The sequence below is a fragment of the Jaculus jaculus genome, chromosome X (genome assembly GCF_020740685.1).
Source record: "Jaculus jaculus isolate mJacJac1 chromosome X, mJacJac1.mat.Y.cur, whole genome shotgun sequence".
NCBI lineage: Eukaryota > Metazoa > Chordata > Mammalia > Rodentia > Dipodidae > Jaculus > Jaculus jaculus.
The window spans coordinates 42,205,417-42,228,314 of NC_059125.1; the positions used below are offsets into that span (position 1 = coordinate 42,205,417).

The 22,898-nt window shown below is 41.3% G+C and overlaps 1 protein-coding gene across 1 annotated transcript in view; it reads right to left on the minus strand.

The window, feature by feature from the left end:
- Med14 (mediator complex subunit 14) overlaps nt 1–22,671 on the minus strand; it is a 107,511-nt gene extending 84,840 nt beyond the window's left edge. The window contains exons 1-5 of the mRNA XM_012950445.2: nt 22,466–22,671; nt 14,224–14,250; nt 12,547–12,652; nt 1,994–2,167; nt 998–1,127 (exon numbers count right to left, since the gene is read on the minus strand). Coding sequence (XP_012805899.2) covers nt 998–1,127; nt 1,994–2,167; nt 12,547–12,652; nt 14,224–14,250; nt 22,466–22,671 — 643 coding nt within the window. The remainder of the gene's footprint in view (nt 1–997; nt 1,128–1,993; nt 2,168–12,546; nt 12,653–14,223; nt 14,251–22,465) is intronic.
- Between the last annotated feature and the right edge of the window lie 227 nt (nt 22,672–22,898).

The window sequence follows — 22,898 nt, forward strand, 5'->3', positions numbered from 1 at the left end:
AAAGGGTTTTTTTTTTTTTTTTTCCCTAAATGTTCAAACAAGTATGTGGTTCATGCATAGACAGTAGAGCAGCCACTGTTCAGGTCATTGAGAAGCCAAAGGCAACTCATCCATCACAACTAAACAGCATGGTCTTCTTTTAAATTTATTTCATTATTTACTTATTTGAGGGGGGGGGGCAGGCAGATGGAGAATGGGCACACCAGGGCCTCCAGTCATTGCAAACAAACTCCAGATGCATACACCACCTTGTGCATCTGGCTTACTTGGATACTGGGGAATTGAGCCTCGAAGCGGGGTCCTTAGGCTTCACAGGCAAGTGCTTAACTGCCAAGCCATCTCTCCAGCCCGAACAGCATGTTATTGAGGCTCAATGTCGGGATCACTTTTTTCCTCCAGCCCCAAGTGATTCTACCTATACCCTAGCTTCAAATATTATCATGGTATTTTTTAGGTACTAAGAGAACATTATGGATTAAAAAAAAATCACACTTTAAATACCATCAAAATTGTAAGCCAAAACTTTATTTGATATTTCTTTGAGTAAAACCCAAGAAGCCACTTAAGAATATATATATTTTTTCAGGTTTTTGTTTGTTTTGTTTTTTGTTTTTCGAGGTAGGGTTTCACTCTGGCTCAGGCTGACCTGGAATTCACTATGTAGTCTCAGGGTGGCCTTGAACTCTCCACCATCCTCCTACCTCTGACTCCTGAGTGCTGGGATTAAAGGCGTGTGCCACCATGCCCAGCAAGTTTTTAAAAATATATTTATTAGAGATGGAGAGAGGAAGAGAGAGAGAGGGAGAATGGATGTGCTAGGCCTCTAGCCACTGCATATGAACTCCAGATGCATGTGCCACCATGTGCATGTGGCTTATGTGGGACCTGAAGAATTGAACCTGAGTCCTTAGGCTTCAAAGGCATGTGCCTTAATCCTTAAGACATCTCTCTAGCCCTTAAGAATTATTTTTTACAAAAACAAAGGCCATGTACATACCCACTGTGAGATTTGCTAGCTGAGGTGGAAGATCTGTGGTTACAAGCCTATGTCTAAGAATCTGATTGAGCTGATGGAGTGTGGCTTGTTTCTCAATTTTGGTAATTGGGTCTGGAGGAATAATTTTATCCTATAAGAAATAGAAATGATTTTTAAATCATGTACCGAGACATAATTGTTTGCTTCTGTCTGTCTTGTTAAAATGTTTTCTTAACATTCATTTCTGTAGTCTATATCCATGCATTAGAAGGCTAACAATTTCTTCAGTCACCTAGCTATGACATCTATACAACATGGTCTTCTTTGTGCTCTATTTATGATACCAAGTTACTATCACCAGATAACTTCCCCCATTTCTTAAATGTACGGAACTAGCCCCAACTCAGTAAACTACCAAAATAAAATAAAATAAATTTAACACTTTAAAATATACAGCATTTTCACATGAGAAATGAATACTAAGTTACATTTGCCCATCTACTCAATCTCAACAAAATGGAAAGGAGGAAGAGAAAAGGAAGGAAAAAAAATTACCTAGTTTGGGCAGGATGTGGCTTTTGCAACATTTGGGAGGCTGAGGTAGGAGTTTAAGGCTAGCCTGGGCTACAGAGTGAGTTCCAGGTTAGCCCAGGGCTAGAGTGACACCCAGCCTTGAAAACATATTACCCAGTTTGATTCCTACTCATATTCTGGCTCATACTTTTACTTGCAAAGGAAATAAAAGGTTTTTGACACAGTCTCAAACTTGCTGTATAGCTGAGGATGACCTTTATCTATCTTCTGATCATCCTGCCTCTACCTCCCAAGTGGAAATTTACAGGTATGCACCACTGCATCTGTTTTATGAGGAACTGGAGATCCAATTCAGCTTTGTGTATGCCAGGCAGATACTGCCCACTAAACCACATCCCCAGCCTGAATGATTTGTTTAAACATAGCTTTTGCTATGCTGCTTAATCCAAACCCAAAGTCTTCAACTTTTATGAATACACTTACCCTAATGCAGGTTGGGAGCCGTGGATAAGAGCCAGTAGTCAGTACATCAATGGCATATGGAATGGCAAAACTAGGCAAGCGTGCATGGACCAGAGCATCTCTAGCTAATGAGGCCAAGCGATCAGCAGTGTCCACAAATAAGATAGCTTGTTGATCTAAAAAGCTTGAGATCATCTTTAAAGCAGAAGATAAAATATATTAAGATGCCTTGAAAACTGTTTTATATTAAATAGAATTTACTCATTACAAAACAAATTTCAAAAGAAATTAATTTAGGTAGTTCATACTTATTTTATAAACCTTCCCAGGGTCTGGAGACATGGCTTAGTAGTTAAGGTGCTTGCCTGCAAAGCCAAAGGACCAAGGTTTGATTCTCCAAGACCCATGTAAGCCAGATGTACAAGGTACAGCATGCATATGGAGTTTGTTTGCAGTGGTTGGAGACCCTGGCATACCCATTGTCTCTCTCTTTCTCTCTCTGCCCTTTTCTCCCTCTTTCAAATAAATAAATAAAAATAAAAATATTTTTAAAACTTTCCCAGGAATTTGATCATTTAATATATTTGTATTTGTCATTAAAACAATTTTTATCATTTCTCCACCCTTAAAATTATATACTTTAAAAACATATATATTTTATTGTATTTATTTATTTGCCAGCACAGAGAGATATACACAGAGACAGAGAAAGAGAGTGGGCATACCAAGGCCTGCAGCCTCTGCAAACGAACCCCAGATACATGCGCCATTTTGTGTATCTGGCTTTACATGGGTACTGAGGAATCAAACTCGGGTGGTTAGGTTTTGTATTCAAACACCTTAACCAATAAGGCATCTCTCCAGCCCAAAAATTATACATTGTTTTTCTTAATTATTTCCCCTAAATACCAAAAGTTAAGGGAAATATATAAGAAAAATGCTTATAATTCTTAATAGACTTCTACGGCTGGGTGGAAATGAAGCTATTAATAGCATGGACACTTGGGCCTACATTGTCTTGGGCTCAATTTTAACTCTAACTTACTAGCTTTGTTCCCTTGGACAAGTAGGTTAACCTCCCTGTGCCTGAGGATTTTCAACAGTAAATGGAGATAACAATTTCCAACCTGATAAAGTTGTGCTGAGGATTACGAGCTAATACATATAAAACCTTTAAGGGCTGGAAAGATGGCTTAGCAGTTAAGGCGCTTGCTTATGAAGCCTAAGGACCCCAGTTCAATTCTCCAGGTCCCATGTCAGCCAGATGCACATGTAAAACCTTTAATACAATGCCTAGAACAAAAGACACACTCAATAGATGATGCCCACTAAGATATAAATGCCAACTTTTTACAAAGTACAAAAATTCTGTCCAGCAGTTTTCTATGCAGTGTACTAGTAGAGCTCTTCGAAAAGCTGAAAACTCCTTCAAACCAGAATCTTCTAGTTCTACTGCAGATAAATAGTTTCCTTTGTCTCAATGTCCTTCAAACAGGCAGCCAGTTGCCAGCTTAAAACATGACACCCAGAATTAATACTACATCATGCACACACAATTTTCTTTGTATTTCCAGTTACTTTATGATCTGGTTTCCACAACTCTGGGAAATAGTACCACATAATTACTACCACCTTAGAGGTGAAAGCATGAGGGATAGGTGAAGACATTCATCCAAAGAAAAACAGCCAACAATCACAGAAGCTGGGACCAAAAATAAAGTTGTGTTTTGTTTTTTTTTTTCTATTAGACCCAGTATGCAGCTTAGCACAATAGAAATGCCACCTCTTATGGCTAGTACAGTGGAATTCTAATAATGCCACAACACTAATTTCTTTTTCTTCCTTCCTTCCCTCCTTTCTTTCTTCTTTCTTTCTTGGCAAGGTCTTGCTGCAGTCTAGGATGACCTGGAATTAACTATGTAGACTAAGGGTTGCTATGAATTCACAGTGATCCTCCTACCTCTGCCTCACTAGTGCTGGGATTAAAGGCGCGCACCACCACACCCAACAACACTAATTTCTTACTCATAGCCGTGACACTTAACACTCTCAACTTCTGGACTGATTTTTTAAATATTTTATTTATATATGTATTTATTTGAGGGGGGTGGAGGGAGAGACTCAGAGAAAGAGAGAGAATGGGCTTGTCAGGGCCTCTACTCACTACAAACAAACTCCAGATGCATGTACCATTTTGTGCATCTGGTTTTACGTGGGTATTGTGGAATTGAACCTGGGTCCTTTGACCTTACCAGGAAGCACCTTAACTGCTAAGCCACCTCTCCAGCCCCTGAACTGGTTTTAACTGATTTAGGCCACTCTAAGAGTCACTTCACTCAGGTTAATATTAAAATGCTCAACAGACCAAACGCAATGTTAAACAAACAGAGACCTACCTCTGGGAAGATATACTCAACTCTATTGGGATGCCACCTTAAACATGGGTAATGAAACACTTGCTGAATTCAATTTATACCACCTTTAACTATATTACTTTAGCTTAGAAATCAAATTAATAAAGATAAAGCTTTACTTTTGAGTAACTAACTAATGAATCCATTAGATACCTAATAATCATCATGTTTACTTTTAAGTATTCATATACCAACTATCAGTAGAATTAAATAATCTTTAGAATTTAATGAGCACTGAATAGACATTGCTCTAAGGAACACAAATGAACAATACACACACCAGAAGATGTTCAGCATCATTAGCCATTAGGAAATTGCCTTGAAATTGCTATTTAGTCCAGGCTGGAGTCAAACTTATGAGCTTCCTGCCTCAGCCTCTTGTGTGCTGGAATTAACAGGTATGAACCATCATTCTTTGGCTTCCACTGTAGTTTCAACGTTCATTTCCCTGATGACTGAGTGATATTGAACATCTTTTCATTTGTTTATTGTGAAAAATAAATACAATCTCTCTTGCTATCAAAAGCAAGAATTCAGCTGGGTCAATGGTGGCACATGCCTTTAATCCCAGTACTCGGGAGGCAGAGGTAGGAGGACTGTCATGAGTTCGAGGCCACCCTGAGACTACATAGTAAATTCCAGGTCAGCCTGAGGTAGAGTGAGACTCTACTTCAAAAAAAAGACAAGAATTCCAAGTTTTGCTTTCAAACCAAAAATTATTCATAATTATAAATATAGGATTTGAAAAAAAAACTAAACACTTGACTTTGATATACTTCAGTAATCTCTAATATTTTATTAAATGTTGAAACTTTTGGGGGGGGTTAGAGGCAAGGTCTTACTCTAGCCCAGGCCTACCTAGAATTCACTATGTATTCCCAGGGTGGCCTCAAACTCACAGTGACCCTCGTACCTCTGCCTCCCAAGTGCTGAGATTAAAGGAGTGTGCCACATTTTTAATAATATACTACCTCAAACTAGCTAATTATTGAACAGAAACCTTAGACTTTCCAGAAATACTGTATCATGCATATTCACTTCAACCAAAATAGATTCACTAAGACTTAGTATTCAAATAATAACAACGTGAATCTTGTTTTTTTCGAGGTAGGGTCTCTCCCTAGCCCAGGCTGACCTAGAACTCACTTTGTAGAACCAGGCTGGCCTTGAGTTCAATGCGATTGTCCTACCTCTGCCTCCCAAGTAAGTGCAGGGATTAAAGATGTGTGCCACCACACACAGCAACAATGTGAATTTTTAACTTTCAGATAAAATATTTATTAATTTTAATAATGTTTATTAATATTTACAACAAAACTTATTTGAGTAATATTTTACAGTGTAACAGTACATTTTGTTTATAAATTTTAATTTCCAATCGTACAACCAGATAATGGAAACTTTTCTCCCATAAGGAAAATGCAACAAATAGTATAAAATATTCTACCCCAAAAGCTAGGCATGGTAGTGTGGTGGTTTGATTCAGGTGCCCCCCCCCCATAAACTTAGGTGTTCTGAATGCTAGCTTCTCAGCTGATGGAGATGTGGGAACTAATGCCTCTTGGAGGCAGTGTATTGCTGGGGGAGGGCTTATGGGTGTTACCGCCACTTTCCCCTTGCCACTGTTTGGCACACTCTCCTGTTGCTATTGTCCACCTTATGTGGGCCAGGAGGTGATGTCCACCCTCTGCTCATGCTTTCGTTTTCCCCTGGAGTCTGAAAGTCGCAATAAACCCTTTTTTTCCCCAAAAGCTGTTCTTGGTCAGATGATTGCTGCCAGCAACGTGAACCTGACTGAAACAGGTAGTAAAGTCTGTAATCTCAGCAATCAGGAAACTGAGACAAGAGGATTTCAAGTTTCAGACCAGCCTAGGTTCGATAGCAAGGCCAATCAAAATAAATTCTCTCCTGAAACACACTTTTGATCAGTGTTACATAAAAGGGTATCCTCTTAAAGCATTCAAGACATTTACCTCAATGAAATCCTCCCCCGATAAATAATTCATATTCTAAAATTTTAAAATTATCAGGCTGGGCATGGTGGTATATGACATTAATACCAGCATTCGGGAGGCAGAGGTAGGAAGATTGCCATGAGTTCAAGGCCACCCTGAGACTACATAGTGAATTCCAGGTTGGCCTAGGCTAGAACAAGACCTTACTTTGAAAAAAAAAACAAAAAAAACAAGGGCTGGAGAGATGGCTTAGCAGTTAAGGCGTTTGCCTGCAAACCCAAAGGACCCAGGTTCAATTCCCCAGGACCCATGTTAGCCAGATGCACAAGTAGACACATGTGTCTGGAGTTCATTTGCAGTGACCGGAAGCCCTAGCATGCCCATTCTTTCTCTCTTTCTCTGTCAAATAAATAAATAAATAAAAATAGTATATTAAAGAGTAACACCAAAATTCTCAACTTTTTGTAGTCTCTTTTCTTCCTTTCATTTTAGCAACTTTTACATAAGTTCCGGGTGTAATCATAAGGGAGGGAATCTGGTGAAACAGACTAAGCAAGAACGAAAGGCTAAATCTGAAGTGAGGCATCAGGAAAACCATACAAAGAAACACAGTTGTAGTATTAGAGATTTATTTCTGGAATGGAACTTGGTTGAATACGCCAACTCCCATGATTTACATATTTTTTATTGCCATAGAAATATTTTCAACTTCTCAGAGTGCTAAAAATAACCTAATTGTGGTATCTCTATGCCAGGTAGCTGCTAATTTTATCTAAGAAGGCTAAGAGAAGTTTTAAATTCCTCAAAAATAATTTACTCAATGTAAACTTGTTTATGTACTTTTACCTATGAAAACTAGTAACATTTTTAATGTCTTTACATAGTTATATAAAAAGAAAAAGGAATATGAGCATCACTGTTATGCTTAGAGAATCTCTGCACTTCTTCACAATTCCCAAATTTAACTGACAGCAGCTAGCAGTTTACTTGGTCTTTTAGAGTTGGGCTGGAAGGACTGACCTCATTAAAGTGGGTAAATGTTCTCATTATTACAGGATTTCATTAATGTTAAGATAACTGCTCTTAGCTGGGTGTGGTACACGACACTTGGGAGGCAGAGGTAGGAGGATCACCATGAGTTCAAGGCCATCCTGACACTACATAGTGAGTTCCAGGTCAGCCTGGGCTAGAATAAGATCCTACCTCAATAAAAAGAAAGAAAAAGGGCTGGAGAGATGGCATAGCGGTTAAGCGCTTGCCTGTGAAGCCTAAGGACCCTGGTTCGAGGCTCGGTTCCACAGGTCCCACGTTAGCCAGATGCACAAGGGGGCGCACGCGTCTGGAGTTCGTTTGCAGAGGCTGGAGGCCCTGGCGCGCCCATTCTCTCTCTCTCTCCCTCTATCTGTCTTTCTGTGTCTGTCGCTCTCAAATAAATAAACGATTAAAAAAAATAAATAAAATAAAATAAAAAGAAAAAGATAACTGCTCTTTCTAACAGCAATTCTCAGTCTCACTAGAGGTGACTGAAGTAAAACAAGAGCAACAGTGTGCTTCAACTGCTAACACTATACTGTGCTCTCCAAGGCACATGGTCAAAGCTCACTCAAAGGTCCCTGCTATGGTTTTCCTTACATTTCTTGAACTTAGCTCAATAGATTTAGCATTTCTAATTTTTTTTTTTTTTTTTGATTTTTCAAGGTAGGGTCTCACTCTTGCTCAGGCTGACCTGGAATTCACTATGTAGTCTTAGGGTGGCCTCAAACTCATGGTGATCCTCCTACCTCTGCTTCCTGAGTGCTGGGATTAAAAGCATGCGCCACCATGCCCGGCATCTTTAGTATTCTTTGCTGCATGGAGTTACTTCTTTGAATCCAAGAGCAATTCAATAGTCAAGAGATTATGGGGCTGCGAAGATGGCTCAGCAGTAAAGTGAACTGCTTGCTGACCCAACAAAATGAAATTTGCAGAGAAATGGATGGATCTGGGAAACATTACCCTAAGTGAGGTAATCCAGGTTCAGAAAGTCAAATGCCACATGTTCTGTCTCATACATGAACCCTAAATTTGTGTATGAGTTGGAATAAAGGTCAGTAGCAAAGACCAACAAGCTAGAAAGGCACTATGAGGGAGGGAGGGAGGAGAGGGGAGGGTTTAAAGGAAGAGCACAGTAGATATGTAAGTAGAGGGGCAGAAGAAGGGGGGGCAGGGGAGGGCTGTGCGGAATGGTCTAAGTGGGATCCAAGAGGAGAAAGGAAAGGAGACAGTAACAGCAGGAGTAATCAAAATTAAAGATGAATAAGCCATATGGAAACCTACTTCTTTGCTGGCTAAATAAGATATGTTAAACAAGAAAGTTTGGTCAGAAATATCCTGTGGGGGTAGATAATGCTATGCTTAGAAGCTATGGATTGCTACAAGAAAATTTCAGGGCCAAGGATGGGATACTTCTTAGCATATTCTTGGTCAGGGACAACTCTGATCCCCCCACCATACATTACAGGCTATTTCCAAGGCTCTTGGTTGTCCATTAGAACTAGATAGTGAGGCCATATTGCTGAAGACACCATGCACTTGGGCTGTAGGTCTCTGAGAAATCAGGCTGAGACATCTCTATCACATCTCTCAAGCCTCCTCCCTGTTGACTGTGAGGATACTGAAAAGAGCTATACAGCCTGTTGGGGGAGAAAAGTCATCAACAGTCTTAACCAGCAATGGACCCTACAAGCTTTACAGCTGGCCAGCCAGGCCAAATGTACCAACCGGTGCAATAGTGACACATCTGTTACAGGGGAAATCAACTGCTAGGCTGGCTCCATGGGAGGAAATCCCTGCTTGGTACTGAAAACTTAATCAAAAGCCTATGGCTGGGGAGGTCAAAAGCCCTAGGAGATAAACTATGACTATTGCATGGCCAAATGTGTGTATCATGCCCACCAAACTGCCTTCTAAATACTTATGTCTATGCCTTTATAATTTTTTTGTTTTGTTTTTTGAGGTAGGGTCTTGCTCTAGCCTAGGCTGACCTGGAATTTATTCTTTGGTCTCAGGGTGTCACTAAACTCGTGGGAATCCTTCTACCTCTGACTCCCAAGTGCTGGGATTAAAGACATGTGCAACCACACCCAGCTTATGCCCATATATTAATGCTACTCTCATTTTTGGTTTGAGAAGCTTTCCTTTTCAAAATATTTTTTGTTTATGAGCAAAGTGAGAGAAATACAGAGATATGGGCATACCAGGGCCTCTTGCCACTGCAAATGAACTCTAGATGCATGCATCACTTCATGCATTTGGCCTTACGTGGGTACTGGGGAACTGAGCCCAGGCTAGTAGGCTTTTCAAGCAAGTACCTTTAACACTGAGCCATTCTCTAGCCTGACACTTCTCTGTTCAGATGGGGCTAACCACTTGGGAGATTCAAAACTCATCAAAGTGCTGAGAACAAGTCACACTGGGGCATTCAGCACTAAATAAGACATCTCCACCACACCCTCCTAGGCTCAGGGACCAGAGTGGCCATGGTATTCATGACCTCACAGTAGCTGAAACAACCAACACACAACTTGCATAATATGAGGGGAGCAAAAAAAAAAATGATGGCATTAAAGTAGAAGGGAGACTATTTGGAAAAAAATATTCACTGTAGGAGGGGTAGGGGAAGAGGAAAATGGAGGGTGGTGGGTGGGGATAATGATCATGATATATTGACTATGTATAGAGATTGTCAATAAAAAGTTAAAAGATAGCCGGGCGTGGTGGCACACGCCTTTAATCCCAGCACTCGGGAGGCAGAGGTAGGAGGATCGCTGTGAGTTCGAGGCCACCCTGAGACTACATAGTGAATTCCAGGTCAGCCTGGGCTAGAGTGAGACCTTACCTTGAAAAACCAAAAAAAGAAAAAAAAAGTTAAAAGATTATAAAAAAAAATAAAAAATAAAAAGTTAAAAGAGGGCTGGAGAAATGGCTTAGCAGTTAAGGCATTTGCCTGCAAAGCCAAAAGATCCTGGTTCGATTCTCCAGGACCCATGTAAGCCAGATGCTCAAGGGGGTACATGCATCTAGAGTTTGTTTACAATGGCTGAAGGCCCTGGTGTGCCCATTCTCTCCCTTTCTCTTTCTCCCTCTCTTCCTCTTTCTCTGTATCAAATAAATAAAATATATTTTTAAAAAAAGTTAAAAGAGCTGCCAGGCATGGTGGCACATGCCTTTAATCTCAGCCCTTGGGAGCCAAACACAGGAGGTTTGCCGTTTGTGGCCACCCTGAGAATACAGAGTGAATTCCAGGTCAGCTTGGGCTAGAGAAAGACCCTACCTCAAAAATCAAAAAAAAAAAGTTTAAAGTGGGCTGGAGTGATTGCTCAGTGGTTAAGGCACTTGACTATGAAGCCTAAGGACCCAGGTTCAATTCTTAGTACCCATGTAAACCAGATGCACAAGGTAGCACATGTATCTGTAGTTCATATGCAATAGCTAGAAGCCTGGGCACACCCATTCTCTCTCTCAAATAAATATGTTTTAAAAGTTAAAACAGCCAGGTATGGTGGTGCATGACTTTAATCTACCACTTGGAAGGCCAAGGTAGGAGGATTGCTGTGAGTTTGAGGCTAATCTGATACTACATAGTGAATTTCAGGTCAGCCTGGGCTAGAGTGAGTCCCCACCTCTAAAAAACAAAACAAAAATAAAATATTTTTTAAAAAGTGATGAGAAAGAGCCGGGCGTGGTGGTGCACGCCTTTAATCCCAGCACTCGGGAGGCAGAGGTAGGAGGATTGCCATGAGTTCAAGGCCACCCTGAGATGACAAGAGTGAATTCCAGGTCAGCCTGGACCAGAGTGAGAACCTACCTGGAAAAAAAAAAAAAAAAAAGAAGTGATGAGAAAGAGACTGACTATGGGGCTCGGAAGATGACTCAGCAATAAAGGAACTTGCTTGCAAAGCCTAATAGCCCAGGTTCAATTCCTAAGCAGCCCATTTAAGACTGGTATAAAAATTGGCTCCAAGTGTCTGGCATTCAGTTGCAACAGTAAGAAGCCCTGGCATGCTCATACATACATACACACACCAGCAAATAAATGCTTTAAAGAGAGAGAAATTATGAGATTCCTGAAGATAGGAACTGTGCCTTATACAAGTCTCTGTCTCATTCTCAACAGAGTTTGGTAAATTAATAGATGAATAAAAAATGAACTGATAAATATTGTGTTCAGCTCTATGACCCTGAAGAAACCATTTATTTTCTAGGAATCTTTTCTTCATCTGGAAAATGGAAAATAAAAACTCTACTGGTATCACAAGAATATCAAAAATCAATAAGCACGGGCTGGAGAGATGGCTTAGCGGTTAAGGCACATGCCTGCAAAGCCTAAGGACCCTGGTTTGATTCTCCAGATCCCACGTAAACCAGATGCACATGGTGGCGCATGCATCTGGAGTTCGTTTGCAGTGGCTAGAGTCCCTGGCGTGCCCATTCTCTCTCCCTGCTTCCCTCTCTCTTTGTCTCTAATAAATAACTAAATAAAATCAATAAGCAGGGCTGAAGAGATGTCTAAGCAGTTGAGGCACTTGCTTGCAAAGCCTAACAACACAGGTTTGATTTCCCAGTACCCATGTAAGCCAGATGCTCAAAGTGGTGCATGCATCTGGAATTTGTTTGCAGTAGCTAGAGGTACTGGCACATCCATTCTCATATTCTTTCTCTCAACACCCCATGTCTTTCTTTCTGCTTGCAAATAAATAAATACAATCAATAAGCAAATGTAAGGAAAAACCTTATAAATTCTAGAGAATCATGCAACTTTTAAGCTAACCATTTTTCCATTTTAGTTTCAGTCTTATAATCGCTTCATATAATGATGTCTCTAGTCTTCTATGCATCTTTCTGATCAAGTGTCCAAAAACAAATGCTAAGAATTCCCACAGAAGTACATTTATATTACTATGAAAATATGACTACTCACATAAATGTGATTAAAATCAACAGATAAATATTAAAGCTAATATTAAAAACTGTATATTGTAACATTCCAGGTTACATTTCATCTGTTTTTTCTCTATTTTGAGACAGGGTCTTGCTATGTAGTCCCAAATGGCCTCAAACTCAAGTTCCTCCTACCTCAGCCTCCTGAATGCTAGAATTAAAGGTGTGTGCCACCACTCCCAGCTCTCAAAGTTATTTTATACAAAGTAAGATCAAAACAACTCACCGCACATTTTTCTACTTTGCCAGCATCATTGGCCCATTTTACTAAAGCTAATAATCGAACGAAGAGTTGGCGTGTCCGGCTAGCAAATTGTACAATTTCTATTTTCCTATAAAATAAAATATTCTCAGTGAACCAACATATTAGAATATTCCACAATTTGTTTCATCTGAGCTTAAAAAAAAAATCAGACTGAATTGAATCCATTAATTTTAATATGACTTCCCAATGTCTCTCCATCTTGCCAATAACATCACCATGATGCAATACACTGAGATAAGATTTTTATTTAGTGCAATACTGACTGAAAGCTACAAGAGCTGCTACTTAGAGCAGATGAAGCCCATCAACAACTAGAAAGCCTTCCTTAAGAACAGTTTCTATGATTACTGGTACTATAAAGAGAAAAATCAAGGGCAAAGTTATGATGTTTTACCAGACTGAGACACAGAAATGTTAAGTGTGCGTTAAGATCAGGGAGGGCTCAGTAACAGAGCACTTGCCTAGTATGCACTCAAGCATACTAGTTCATCCCCCAACACCACAGGGGGATAAAAAAGTAACAAGCTCTGACAGCTACCTAAAGGCTAGCAACCTCAGTACAATCACACTAACTGAAGAAGGGATTACAGAGGATGCCTGGTCTTGGTTCCTCTCCCAGAGCAAATACATTTATATCGTATTGTTTTCCTAAAAACACTCCTATATTGTAATGCAAGCTATTGTAATGCAGTTTTCAGACCCCCCAGTCTCAGTGAAAGGAGACATGAAGCTCAGAGTTCCCTTCTACCCAGACTGAGCACAACACCCTTGATTTGGGTTTCCTTCCTTTCAAACTCATCAGCCAAACCAGGCAGGGTGAAGCATGCCTTTTGATCGCAGCACTCCAGGAACTGAGGCAGGAGACTCACTGTGAGTTTAAGGCCAGCCTGGAGCTACAGAGTGACTTCTAGGTCAGCCTGGGCTAGAGTGAAACCCTACCTTGAAAACAAAAATCCTGACCAGCAAAACCATAACACAGGTTAAGTTTCAATTGTTTCTTTGACCTCTTTATGATTTGTGTTTAAGTCTATCAAAAAGGGCACTTGCAGTTATTAATACAGTGGTAACAGTTAATGAGTACTGTAAGCCTCCTTAGTGACTTGGTATTAAAATTAAAAAGAAGCAAAAAGGGAAGCATGAGTAGTATCAACATAAATTCAAGTAGACAATACTGTAGTTACAATTTAAATCCCCATCACACGATTTCATTAAACATGAATTTAGTTTATGCCTTAAGCCCCAATCCCCAACTGGACCAAAATTTTCTCAAAATAGTAGGAGCAGGAGGTTAATGTCAATTCTCCAATGATAATAGCATCATTATAACAACTGGTAAATTAGTGTCCAACTTTCTAAAAAGCCTGTCTGCTCCACAGCTTCTCCCATTATAGACTATACCTCCACATCTTCCTATTCCCCCTCAGGAACTTGACCTATTCAGACACTCAATAAAGGTCCATAGAACAGAAGAGGGTCTAGGTCTGATCTCACACACAAGTATCAAGAATGAGAAGAATTGCATTTCCTGTATTCTGTAACTACATGGTCCTAATCTAACTCATAACTCTGCACCAGCAGTATCCCCATGCCCACACTCACTGAGAAATGAACAAGGAAAAATAAAATTTTAATACTCACCTTTCCACATCAGATTTCCTTGGCAGCCTAAGAAGAAAAAAAACAACGGATTAAATGCATATATGTCTTCATCAAAATGTGATACTCTATAGAACACCTGGGAGACAGTTACTATAGGGTCAAGAAGTTACCAACTCTTTGTCCTAAAAAAGCATCAATAATATGGTTACAAAGTAAAACCAAAGTAACATTTCTCTCTATTCACAAGGCTTCAAAAAGTACTGCATGAACCTCCAACACTTCAAAAGTTCAAGTCTTACATCAGCACACAGTACCAGAGTCAAAGAAAAATATTTGTAAGACAAAATAGTCACAGATGTAGGAACAGTACTGGGTTTCCAGCCTTCCTGTACTCAGTTGGTACTTTGGTTCTTAGCAATAATCCCATGTTTTGTTATTGTAGGTGAAACTACAAGCTAAGTGCATCATTAAGGGGTTTGGAGTAATTATGACATTGCATAGTGGTTAGATGAAAGAGTTGTATTAATTTGGGGGAGGGGCGTGGTTTAAGGTAGGGTCTCACTCTAGCCCAGGCTAATCAGAAACTCACTGTGATCCTCTTCCCTCAGCCCCCAAAGTGAAGGGATTAAAGGGTGCCACATGGCTCGCTTATATTATTTTAAAATAGCTCCCGTGGGATTGATTTCTTTTTGCTAGTTCTCCAAGAATGATAAGCAGCTACCAACAACAACTTTCTCCTTAATAAATTATATTTGATAAATTATGCTAATACTCTCATAGCTACTGATAGAAAGTTCTTAATCTGCCTCCTGAACTGACACGTTCCATTAACCAATAATCCATTATGCAAGACTTGAATCAATGTTACACCTGCCATCTACCAAATCCTGAAGAACACACACTCAGCTGCTTGGTGCACCTGCCCTACCCATGTGCCACAAGAACAGACAGACAAAAACCTCTTCCAAGGTTAGGGATTGTCCAGTGGTTAAAGGTACTTGCTTGTAAAGTCTGCCTGACCAATTTTGATTTCCAAATACCCACAAAAAGCCAGATGAACAAAGTGGGGCACACATCTGGAGTTTGTGTACAGTGGGAAGAGGCCCTGGAGTACCCATTTTCTCATTCTCTCCCTCTCTCTTTCTTTCTCTTCCTCCTTCCCTCCCTCTCTCTGCTTGCAAATAAATAAAATAAAAATATTTTTTAAATAAACTGTTTCAAAGGGTAAAAAGGTAGTATAAGAAGAAACTATTAAAATAAGCTCTATCTTATTCATAGGGAAGATACTGGGAAGGAAGCTACAGATATGAACAGAATAATAAAGACAATGAAGTTAAGGGGGATGAAGAGCTCAGGGGTAGGGTGCTGGCATGTGCCAGGCCTTAGGTTCAATTCCTTGTACTGTGGGGCGGGGGAAAACAGACATATACAGCAAACCAAAAGAAGAAAAACAAAGAACTAACAGGATGTGGGGGCATATGTCTTTAATCCCAGCACTGGGTGGGGGGGGCACGGAGGTCAGAGGATCACTGTGAGTTTGAGGCCAGCCAGGGATTATAGTGAGTTCCAGGTCAGAATGAGACTCGGACTCAAAAAAAAAAAAAAAAAAAGGCCTGGGGAGATGGCTCAGCTGTTAAAGGTACTTTGTTGGCAAGCCTGAAGGCCTGGATTTGATTCACCAGTACCCATGTAAAGCCTGACAGACTTTACATGGATACATGAGCTGGAGTTCAGGTTCACTTGCAGTGACTAGAGGCCTTAGTGTGCCCCACACTCTCCCTCTGTTCCCAGAAAAATAAATATTAGCTGGGCCTGGTGGCACATGCCTTTAATCCCAGCAGAGGAGGCTGAAGTAGGAGGATCACTGTGAGTTCAAGACCAGCCTGATACCACGTAGTGAATTTCAGGTTGGCCTGGGCTAGAGTGAGACCCTACCTTGAAATAAAGAATCCAAAATAAGTATCTTAAAAAATAACATAAAATAAATAGAATAAGAACTAGGTAGGAGGTCTAGAAGGGCAAACAGACCAGACGGACAAAGCAGAAATTGAGGCCCTACTAGATTTCAAACAAGTGTTGGGTGTGGGGGCTCATACCAGTAAATCCAGCACTCGGAAAGCTAAGGCTGACTGCTGTGAGGCCAGGCTGAGCTACATAGTGAGTTCTAGGCTAGCCTAAGCTATAGAAAGATATTCTGAAAAATAATTGAAAATAAAACCACCACTGGTAAGTTCCTATACATGCAAAAGCTCCTGGGAGTACTTTCCCCCTAAGAATCCACAGCCTTGTTCTCAAGAGAGAGATAAAATCTCCCCCCCCCCAGTGTGTGTGTGTGTGTGTGTGTGTGTGTGTGTGTGTGTGTGTGTAGAATGGTTCAGTAGATCCTTTGGGGTAAAAGAAAACAGGAACCATAGTTCCAGCTAGTACCTGCCTCAGAGACCCTAAAAAGATCACCTTACATCATGGATGCAGTCATTTCTGGGACAAAGGACAAGCTTTGCTGCCAGTCTCCCTTTCCTCACAAAGCTTCCATATCTATTTTAAGTTTCTTTATGGAAAGAAATCTACCATATAAAAGCCGAAAAATGCAAATTTTGGTACAAATAAGGCATAGAAATATATTTATGGCACAACTCAATTAGTTTATGTGGCTGAGTCCCAGTCCCTAGCATTCTCTCTCACGTTTTTTTTTTTTTTTGGCTTCTCAAGATAGGGTTTTGCTCTAGCTCCAGCTGACCTGGAATTCACTACGGAGTCTCAGGGTGGCCTGGAACTCGTGGTGATCCTCCTACCTCTGCCTCCCAAGTGCTGGGATTAAAGGTGTGCGCCACCACGCCTGGCTTCATTCACTCATTTTAACTCAGAGACTAAAAGAGTAGAAAATACATCCCTAAAATCAAAGCAGAGAATAAACTCTAAGAAAAACTACAAAAGCTGTCTTCTTTTACCTCAGTAGTTCAGAGACAGAATCAAGTTTTGAAGAAATAAATAAGTACTCTGTCCCTTAAATACTTATAAAACATACTTAAAACACTGGCTGTATATTAATGAATTAATCTTGACTGTTTCCACCTGTAACAAGGAAAAAAATATTGCCAGCATCTACAACTGTCATCCCAGCAAGCGAGAAGCAGGTAGATGTAGAGTTCCATGCCAGCTTAGGCTAAAAAGTAGCCAAAAAAAGGCTAATTTAGTTTTCATATATCACAATGTGTACACCTACGTATCAAGAGTAATAGTAGCTTTTCCCATCAAGTCATATATGACAATTCTGAAAGGTGACTCGTTCATGTACTAAATTAACACACATAGGTAAGCCCCTAGTATGTGTCAAGCACTGTTCCAGCCCTTAGGAAATCAGCAAACAGATCAAATTCCCTGTCCTCCCACAGTATATGGGGGGGGGAAAGAACATGAATGATAACAGGGAGCAATAAGTACTATAGAGAAAAGTAAACCATCAAAAAGGACAGCATAAAAGGTATAAAGTTCTATTATATGGGTGGTTGGAAAAAGTCTTTTTAAGTTATATGGGAACTAAGACCTAAAGGAAATGAGAAGAAAAAAAAAAATCATACATCTTTCTGGGGAGACAGTAAGGGCCCCAAGTGGATTCTGAAGACTAAGAAGACTTAGGGTGTTGGAACAGAATAAGCTGCAAGAGAGCATCAACACATGACTTATAAAGGTAAGGTAGTGAAAGCACAGACAATGCAAGGCCTTAAAAGTAAAAATTACATAACTATGTCCTAATTTGTACAAGATAGTTGCAGTATGCTTATTGTCCCAATTCTTTTTTTTAATAATTTTATTTATTTTTGTTAATTTATTTGAGAGCTACAGAAAGAAAGAGGCAGGTAGAAAGAGAGAATGAGCCTGCCAGGGCCTCCAGACACTGTAAGAAAATTTCAGGAGCATGCACCACCTTGTGCATCTGGCTTTCATGGGTACTGGGGAATCGAACCTGGGTCCTTAGGCCTCACAGGCAAGTGTCTTAACCACTAAGCCATCTCGCCAACACATGTCCTGGCTCTATTTTTATTTATATACTTGAGAAGGGGAGAGAATGGGCACATCAGGGCATCCAGCCACTGCATATGAACTCCAGACATATGGGCCACCTTGTGCATCCTGGCTTACATGGGTTCTGGGGAATCAAACCTAGGTCCTTTGGCTTTGCTGGCAAGAGCCTTAGGCAGATCTCTAGCCCCTTTTTTTTTTTTTTTTTTTTTTTTTGGTTTTGCGAGGGAGGTAAGGTCTCATTCTAGCCCAGGGCTGACCTAAAATTCACTATGGAGTCTCAGGGTGGCCTCAAACTCATGGCTGTCCTCCTACCTCTTCCTCCCAAGTGCTGGGATTAAAGGCGTGCACCACACGCCCAGCTCCCTGATTCTTTTTTAATGTGTGGTGCTAGAGATCAGAATCCAGTACCTAGGATATGCTAAGCAAATGCTGTACCACTTGGCTATGTTCCCAGCCCAGTGGGTGTCATTTAGCCCAAGCTGCCTTCAAACGGACACACCTGCCTACACTTCCTAAGTGCTAGGGTTACAAGTATTCACTATCATACCAGTGGCTGAATGGATGAAGATATATCAATTTTTTTTTTCCAGAAGTGTTCTGGTTTGAGGCCGGAGAGATAGCTTAACGATTAAAGCATTTGTCTACAAAGCCAAAAGACCCAGGTTTGATTCTCCAGGACCCACAAAAGCAGATGCACATGGTGGCGCATGCAAATGAAGTTTGTTTCCAGTGGCTGGAGGCCCTGGTGTGCCCATTCTCTTTCTTAATCTGCCTCTTTCTCTCTCTCTCTCTTTCTCAAATAAATAAATAAAAATATTTTTTAATGTCCTGATTTGGTCAGGCGTGATGGCACACACCTTTAATCCCAGCACTCGGGAGGCAGAGGTAGGAGGACAGCCATGAGTTCGAGGCCACTCTGAGACTGCAAAGTTAATTCCAGGTCAGCCTGGGCTAGAATGAGACCATACCTCAGAAAAACAAAAAACAAACAAAAAAAGTCCTGGTTTGGATCAAATTTTTATGGCTACTCAATATAAAGGTGATTATAAAACCTTTTTTTTTCTGGATTTTTTGGGGGGACTTTCTGAGACAGTCTCACTTATGTGGCCCAAGCAGTACTCAAATTTATTATTTTCCTGCTTAAGTGTCCTAAGTGCTGAGCTCCCATTTGACACTGAATGAATGCATCTCAACATAGAATCTAATGTTCAGCATGCCTTTAATTCAGCACTTGGGAGACTGAAGTAGGAGGATCCTGTGATTTCGAGACCACCCTGAGACTACATAGTGAATTCCAGGTCAGCCTGGGCTAGAGTGAGACCCTACCTCAAAAAACTAAAGCAAAAACAAAAACAAAACAAAAAAACTAAAGTTCAGTTCAGCAGAAAGATGACAGATATAGAGATGTAAATAGAGGAACTATAACTATATACTTACTCTATAATAATAAAACAGATGCTTCTCATTTCTTAAACGAAGTCCTTAATTAAAAACAAACAAAAAAAAAAAAGAGGTCACATGCCTCTCCAGATCCCTGGCCCAGCCACACCAGGGATGGCAGGGACAATTGGGGAGGCCCAAGACTCATCAAGGTGATGAGAAATGACACTTCAGTGCTCAGCACTGAATGAGACATCTCTATCAAACTGCCAGGACTCAGCGAACACTGCAAAGGTGACATAAAGAATGTTAGTGCTTGGGCTAGAGTGAGACCCTACCTCAAAAAACCAAAAAAAAAAAAAAAAAAAGTTAAAAAGCCGGGCGTGGTGGCGCACGCCTTTAATCCAAGCACTTGGGAGGCAAAGGTAGGAGGATTGCCGTGAGTTCGAGGCCACCCTGAGACACCATAGTGAATTCCAGGTCAGCCTGGGCTAGAGTGAGACCCTACCTCAAAAAACCAAAAAAAAAAAAAAAAAAAGAATGTTAGTGCTAGTTGGGTGTGGTGATGCACACCTGTATTCCCAACAATTGGGAGGTGGAGGTAGGAGGATCTTCATGAGCTTGAGGCCAGCCATGGATACAGAGTAAGTTCTAGGTCAGCCTGGGTTAAGTGAGAACTTGCCTCAACCGCCCCCCGCCTCAAAAAAAAAAAAAAGGCTAGTGCTGTTGAAACCACTCACTAGAGAAGCTCCAGTTTGGAGATGGCTGTGGAAACTGGGGAGACTCAAACTCATCAAAGTGCTTCAAACAAGAGTCTCTTGAGAGCTCAGCACTACATGAGACATCTCTATCATGCCTCCACAAGGCTCAGAACATCATGGAAGAGAGGGCAAAAGGAATACAAGAGCCAGAGGGTGAGGAAGAGTACTCTGAGATAGACATCCTCTAGACATGCACTGATGCATTCATGACCTTACATTTGATGTCACTAGCTCCTTCATGATGGAGGAGTGAGACATCAAGGAAGAGTGACTACTTGGAAAGAGCAGGGCATTCAGTAGAAAGGAGGTATGGAAGGGGTGCAAAAGAGGGTGATGGAAGGGGGATTATGATCAAATTACAGGATTAAAATTCCCAGTAAAAAAAAAAAATGATTTAGCCAGGTGCGGTGGCACATGCCTTTAACCCTAACACGTGAGCGGCACAGGTAGGAGATCACTGTAAATTCGAGGCCAGTCTGGAACTAGACTGAGTTCCAGATCAGCCTTCCTCAAAAAAAAAAAAAAAAAAAAAAGTGATTTAAAAAAAATGAAAAGGAAAAAAATAAAAGCTGGGCATGGTGGCACACACCTTTAAACCCAGCACTTGGGAGGCAGAGGTAGGAGGATCGCTGGGAGTTCGAGGCCACCCTGAGACTACATAGTGCATTCCAGGTCAGCCTGAGCTAGAGTGAGACCGTACCTTGAAAACCAAAAAAGAAAAAAAAAAAGAAAAAAAAAATCCTGTCACTTTTACAAAAGTTCTCCTTCCCCCCACACCTATGTGTAAGACAGGTGATCTTTATGTACAGAAAGCTTTCTAATGGATACTCTTGGATTTTTCTTTTTGAAATTTAACAACACAAAGTATATTACTACCAAAATTCCTAATTATGACAACTACAGTAACTGGGTGTGGTGGGGCACACCTGCGATCTCCACCTTTGGGAGGTGGAGGCAGAAGGATCATTGAGTACAAAGCTACCTGTCTTGAGAAAAAGAGAGGAGAAAGGGGGAGAAAGAGAAAGTGAGAAAGAAACCTCCCAGTCAGGTGTGGCAGTGCACACCTGTAATCCCAGCACTCCAAAGGCTACGGAAGGTTAGAGGTCAGCATGAGCTATTACATTGGAAGACCCTGTCTCAAAAATAAAAATCTCTTTTTCAACAGAGGTAGGCTTCTGTAAGTACCTTTTTGGTCTCATTCACTAAAGTATTGTACATCAGAATTATAAGAAAATGATGCTTTACAGGAGTAAGGAAAACGTTTTTGGTTTTTTTTTTTTTAATTCTTTTAGACATGTGCAAACAAACATTTTAAGTCTCTACTAACAAAGTTATATGCCTAACATCTATATACTAATCTCCACTGAAAACCCTGACCAGAAGTTTTACAATAGATAAGATAAAAACTAATCTTATGTTTTCTGAACCTAGGTTATATGATGTAAAACAGTGTTTTAAATTTTTAGTGCCTTTTCTTTGCACACTGAATCATTAGTGCAGTCTGATCCTATTCTGAAGGGATTATCACCCTAATCACACCCCAGGGCATTTCATAGGTAACCAGGTGACTGAATAGTAAAAGCATTTTACTTTCACTAAATTCGTAAAGATTTCGAATATTTTCAAACGTTTCAGGGGAAAATAACTGGCACTTAAAATGCTGTAATATTTTAAATACAATCTATGTCCTGCGTTGTAAAAGAAACAATTACACCCTATATTTAAAGTACATTGTCAAAATGATGTAAAACATTTCCCGTCTTTGACATTTTTCTTTCCAGTTCGGTATTACGTATGTCTTAAACTCTAAACTGTACTCGTAGGCTCCGGGCTAAAAAGGTTTCACAGTGCTGCTGGGATCACCGACAAAAATCCCAAAGACAATTTTCAGTGCAAGTGTAACAACAGCACGCAACATCAGCAAGTCTCTGGCTTCATCGCCAAAACGATCCCCAATCAATATACAACCCTCACTGTCCCCCAATCCTGTGAGTTTCGAAACCACCGACCAGTCAGTCTGCCATCTCGAGGCAATGGCAGCGCAACCCAGTGTCGACCGATAGGGCGGGAAGGGGGAGCAGGGAGCTGGGGAACAGACATGGGTGCGCGGCACTTACAAGTCCGTCAATACCATAAGCTCCGAGTAGGCCCGGTGCAGCAGAAATTCGATGAGCGTGCTCAGTCGGTAGCCAGGGCTGGCTGCAGCCGCAGCTGCCGCCGCCACGGCAGCTCCCGGCGGCGGGGGCGCCGGGGCAGACGCGGGGCCCCCGCCGCCGCCTCCGGGTGGGATCAGCTGGTGGTTCTCCAGCTGCACCGGGGCCATGGCGGCGCGGCACCGGGCCGGGCGCGACGGACGGAGATGCGCTCCTGGCGCCTCCCCGGGGGCTCGGTCACCGCGCCTCAGCGGGCGCGGGCAGAGTGGCCGCCGCCTAGCGCCAGGCCGCCTCTGAACAGGAAGCCCAGCCCGGTCTGCAGAGGCCCGCCCCCATGGAGCATGGAGCGCGCCGGCCCCTTAGGAGGCAGGCGCGGGGCGGGGGAGGCGGGAGGGCG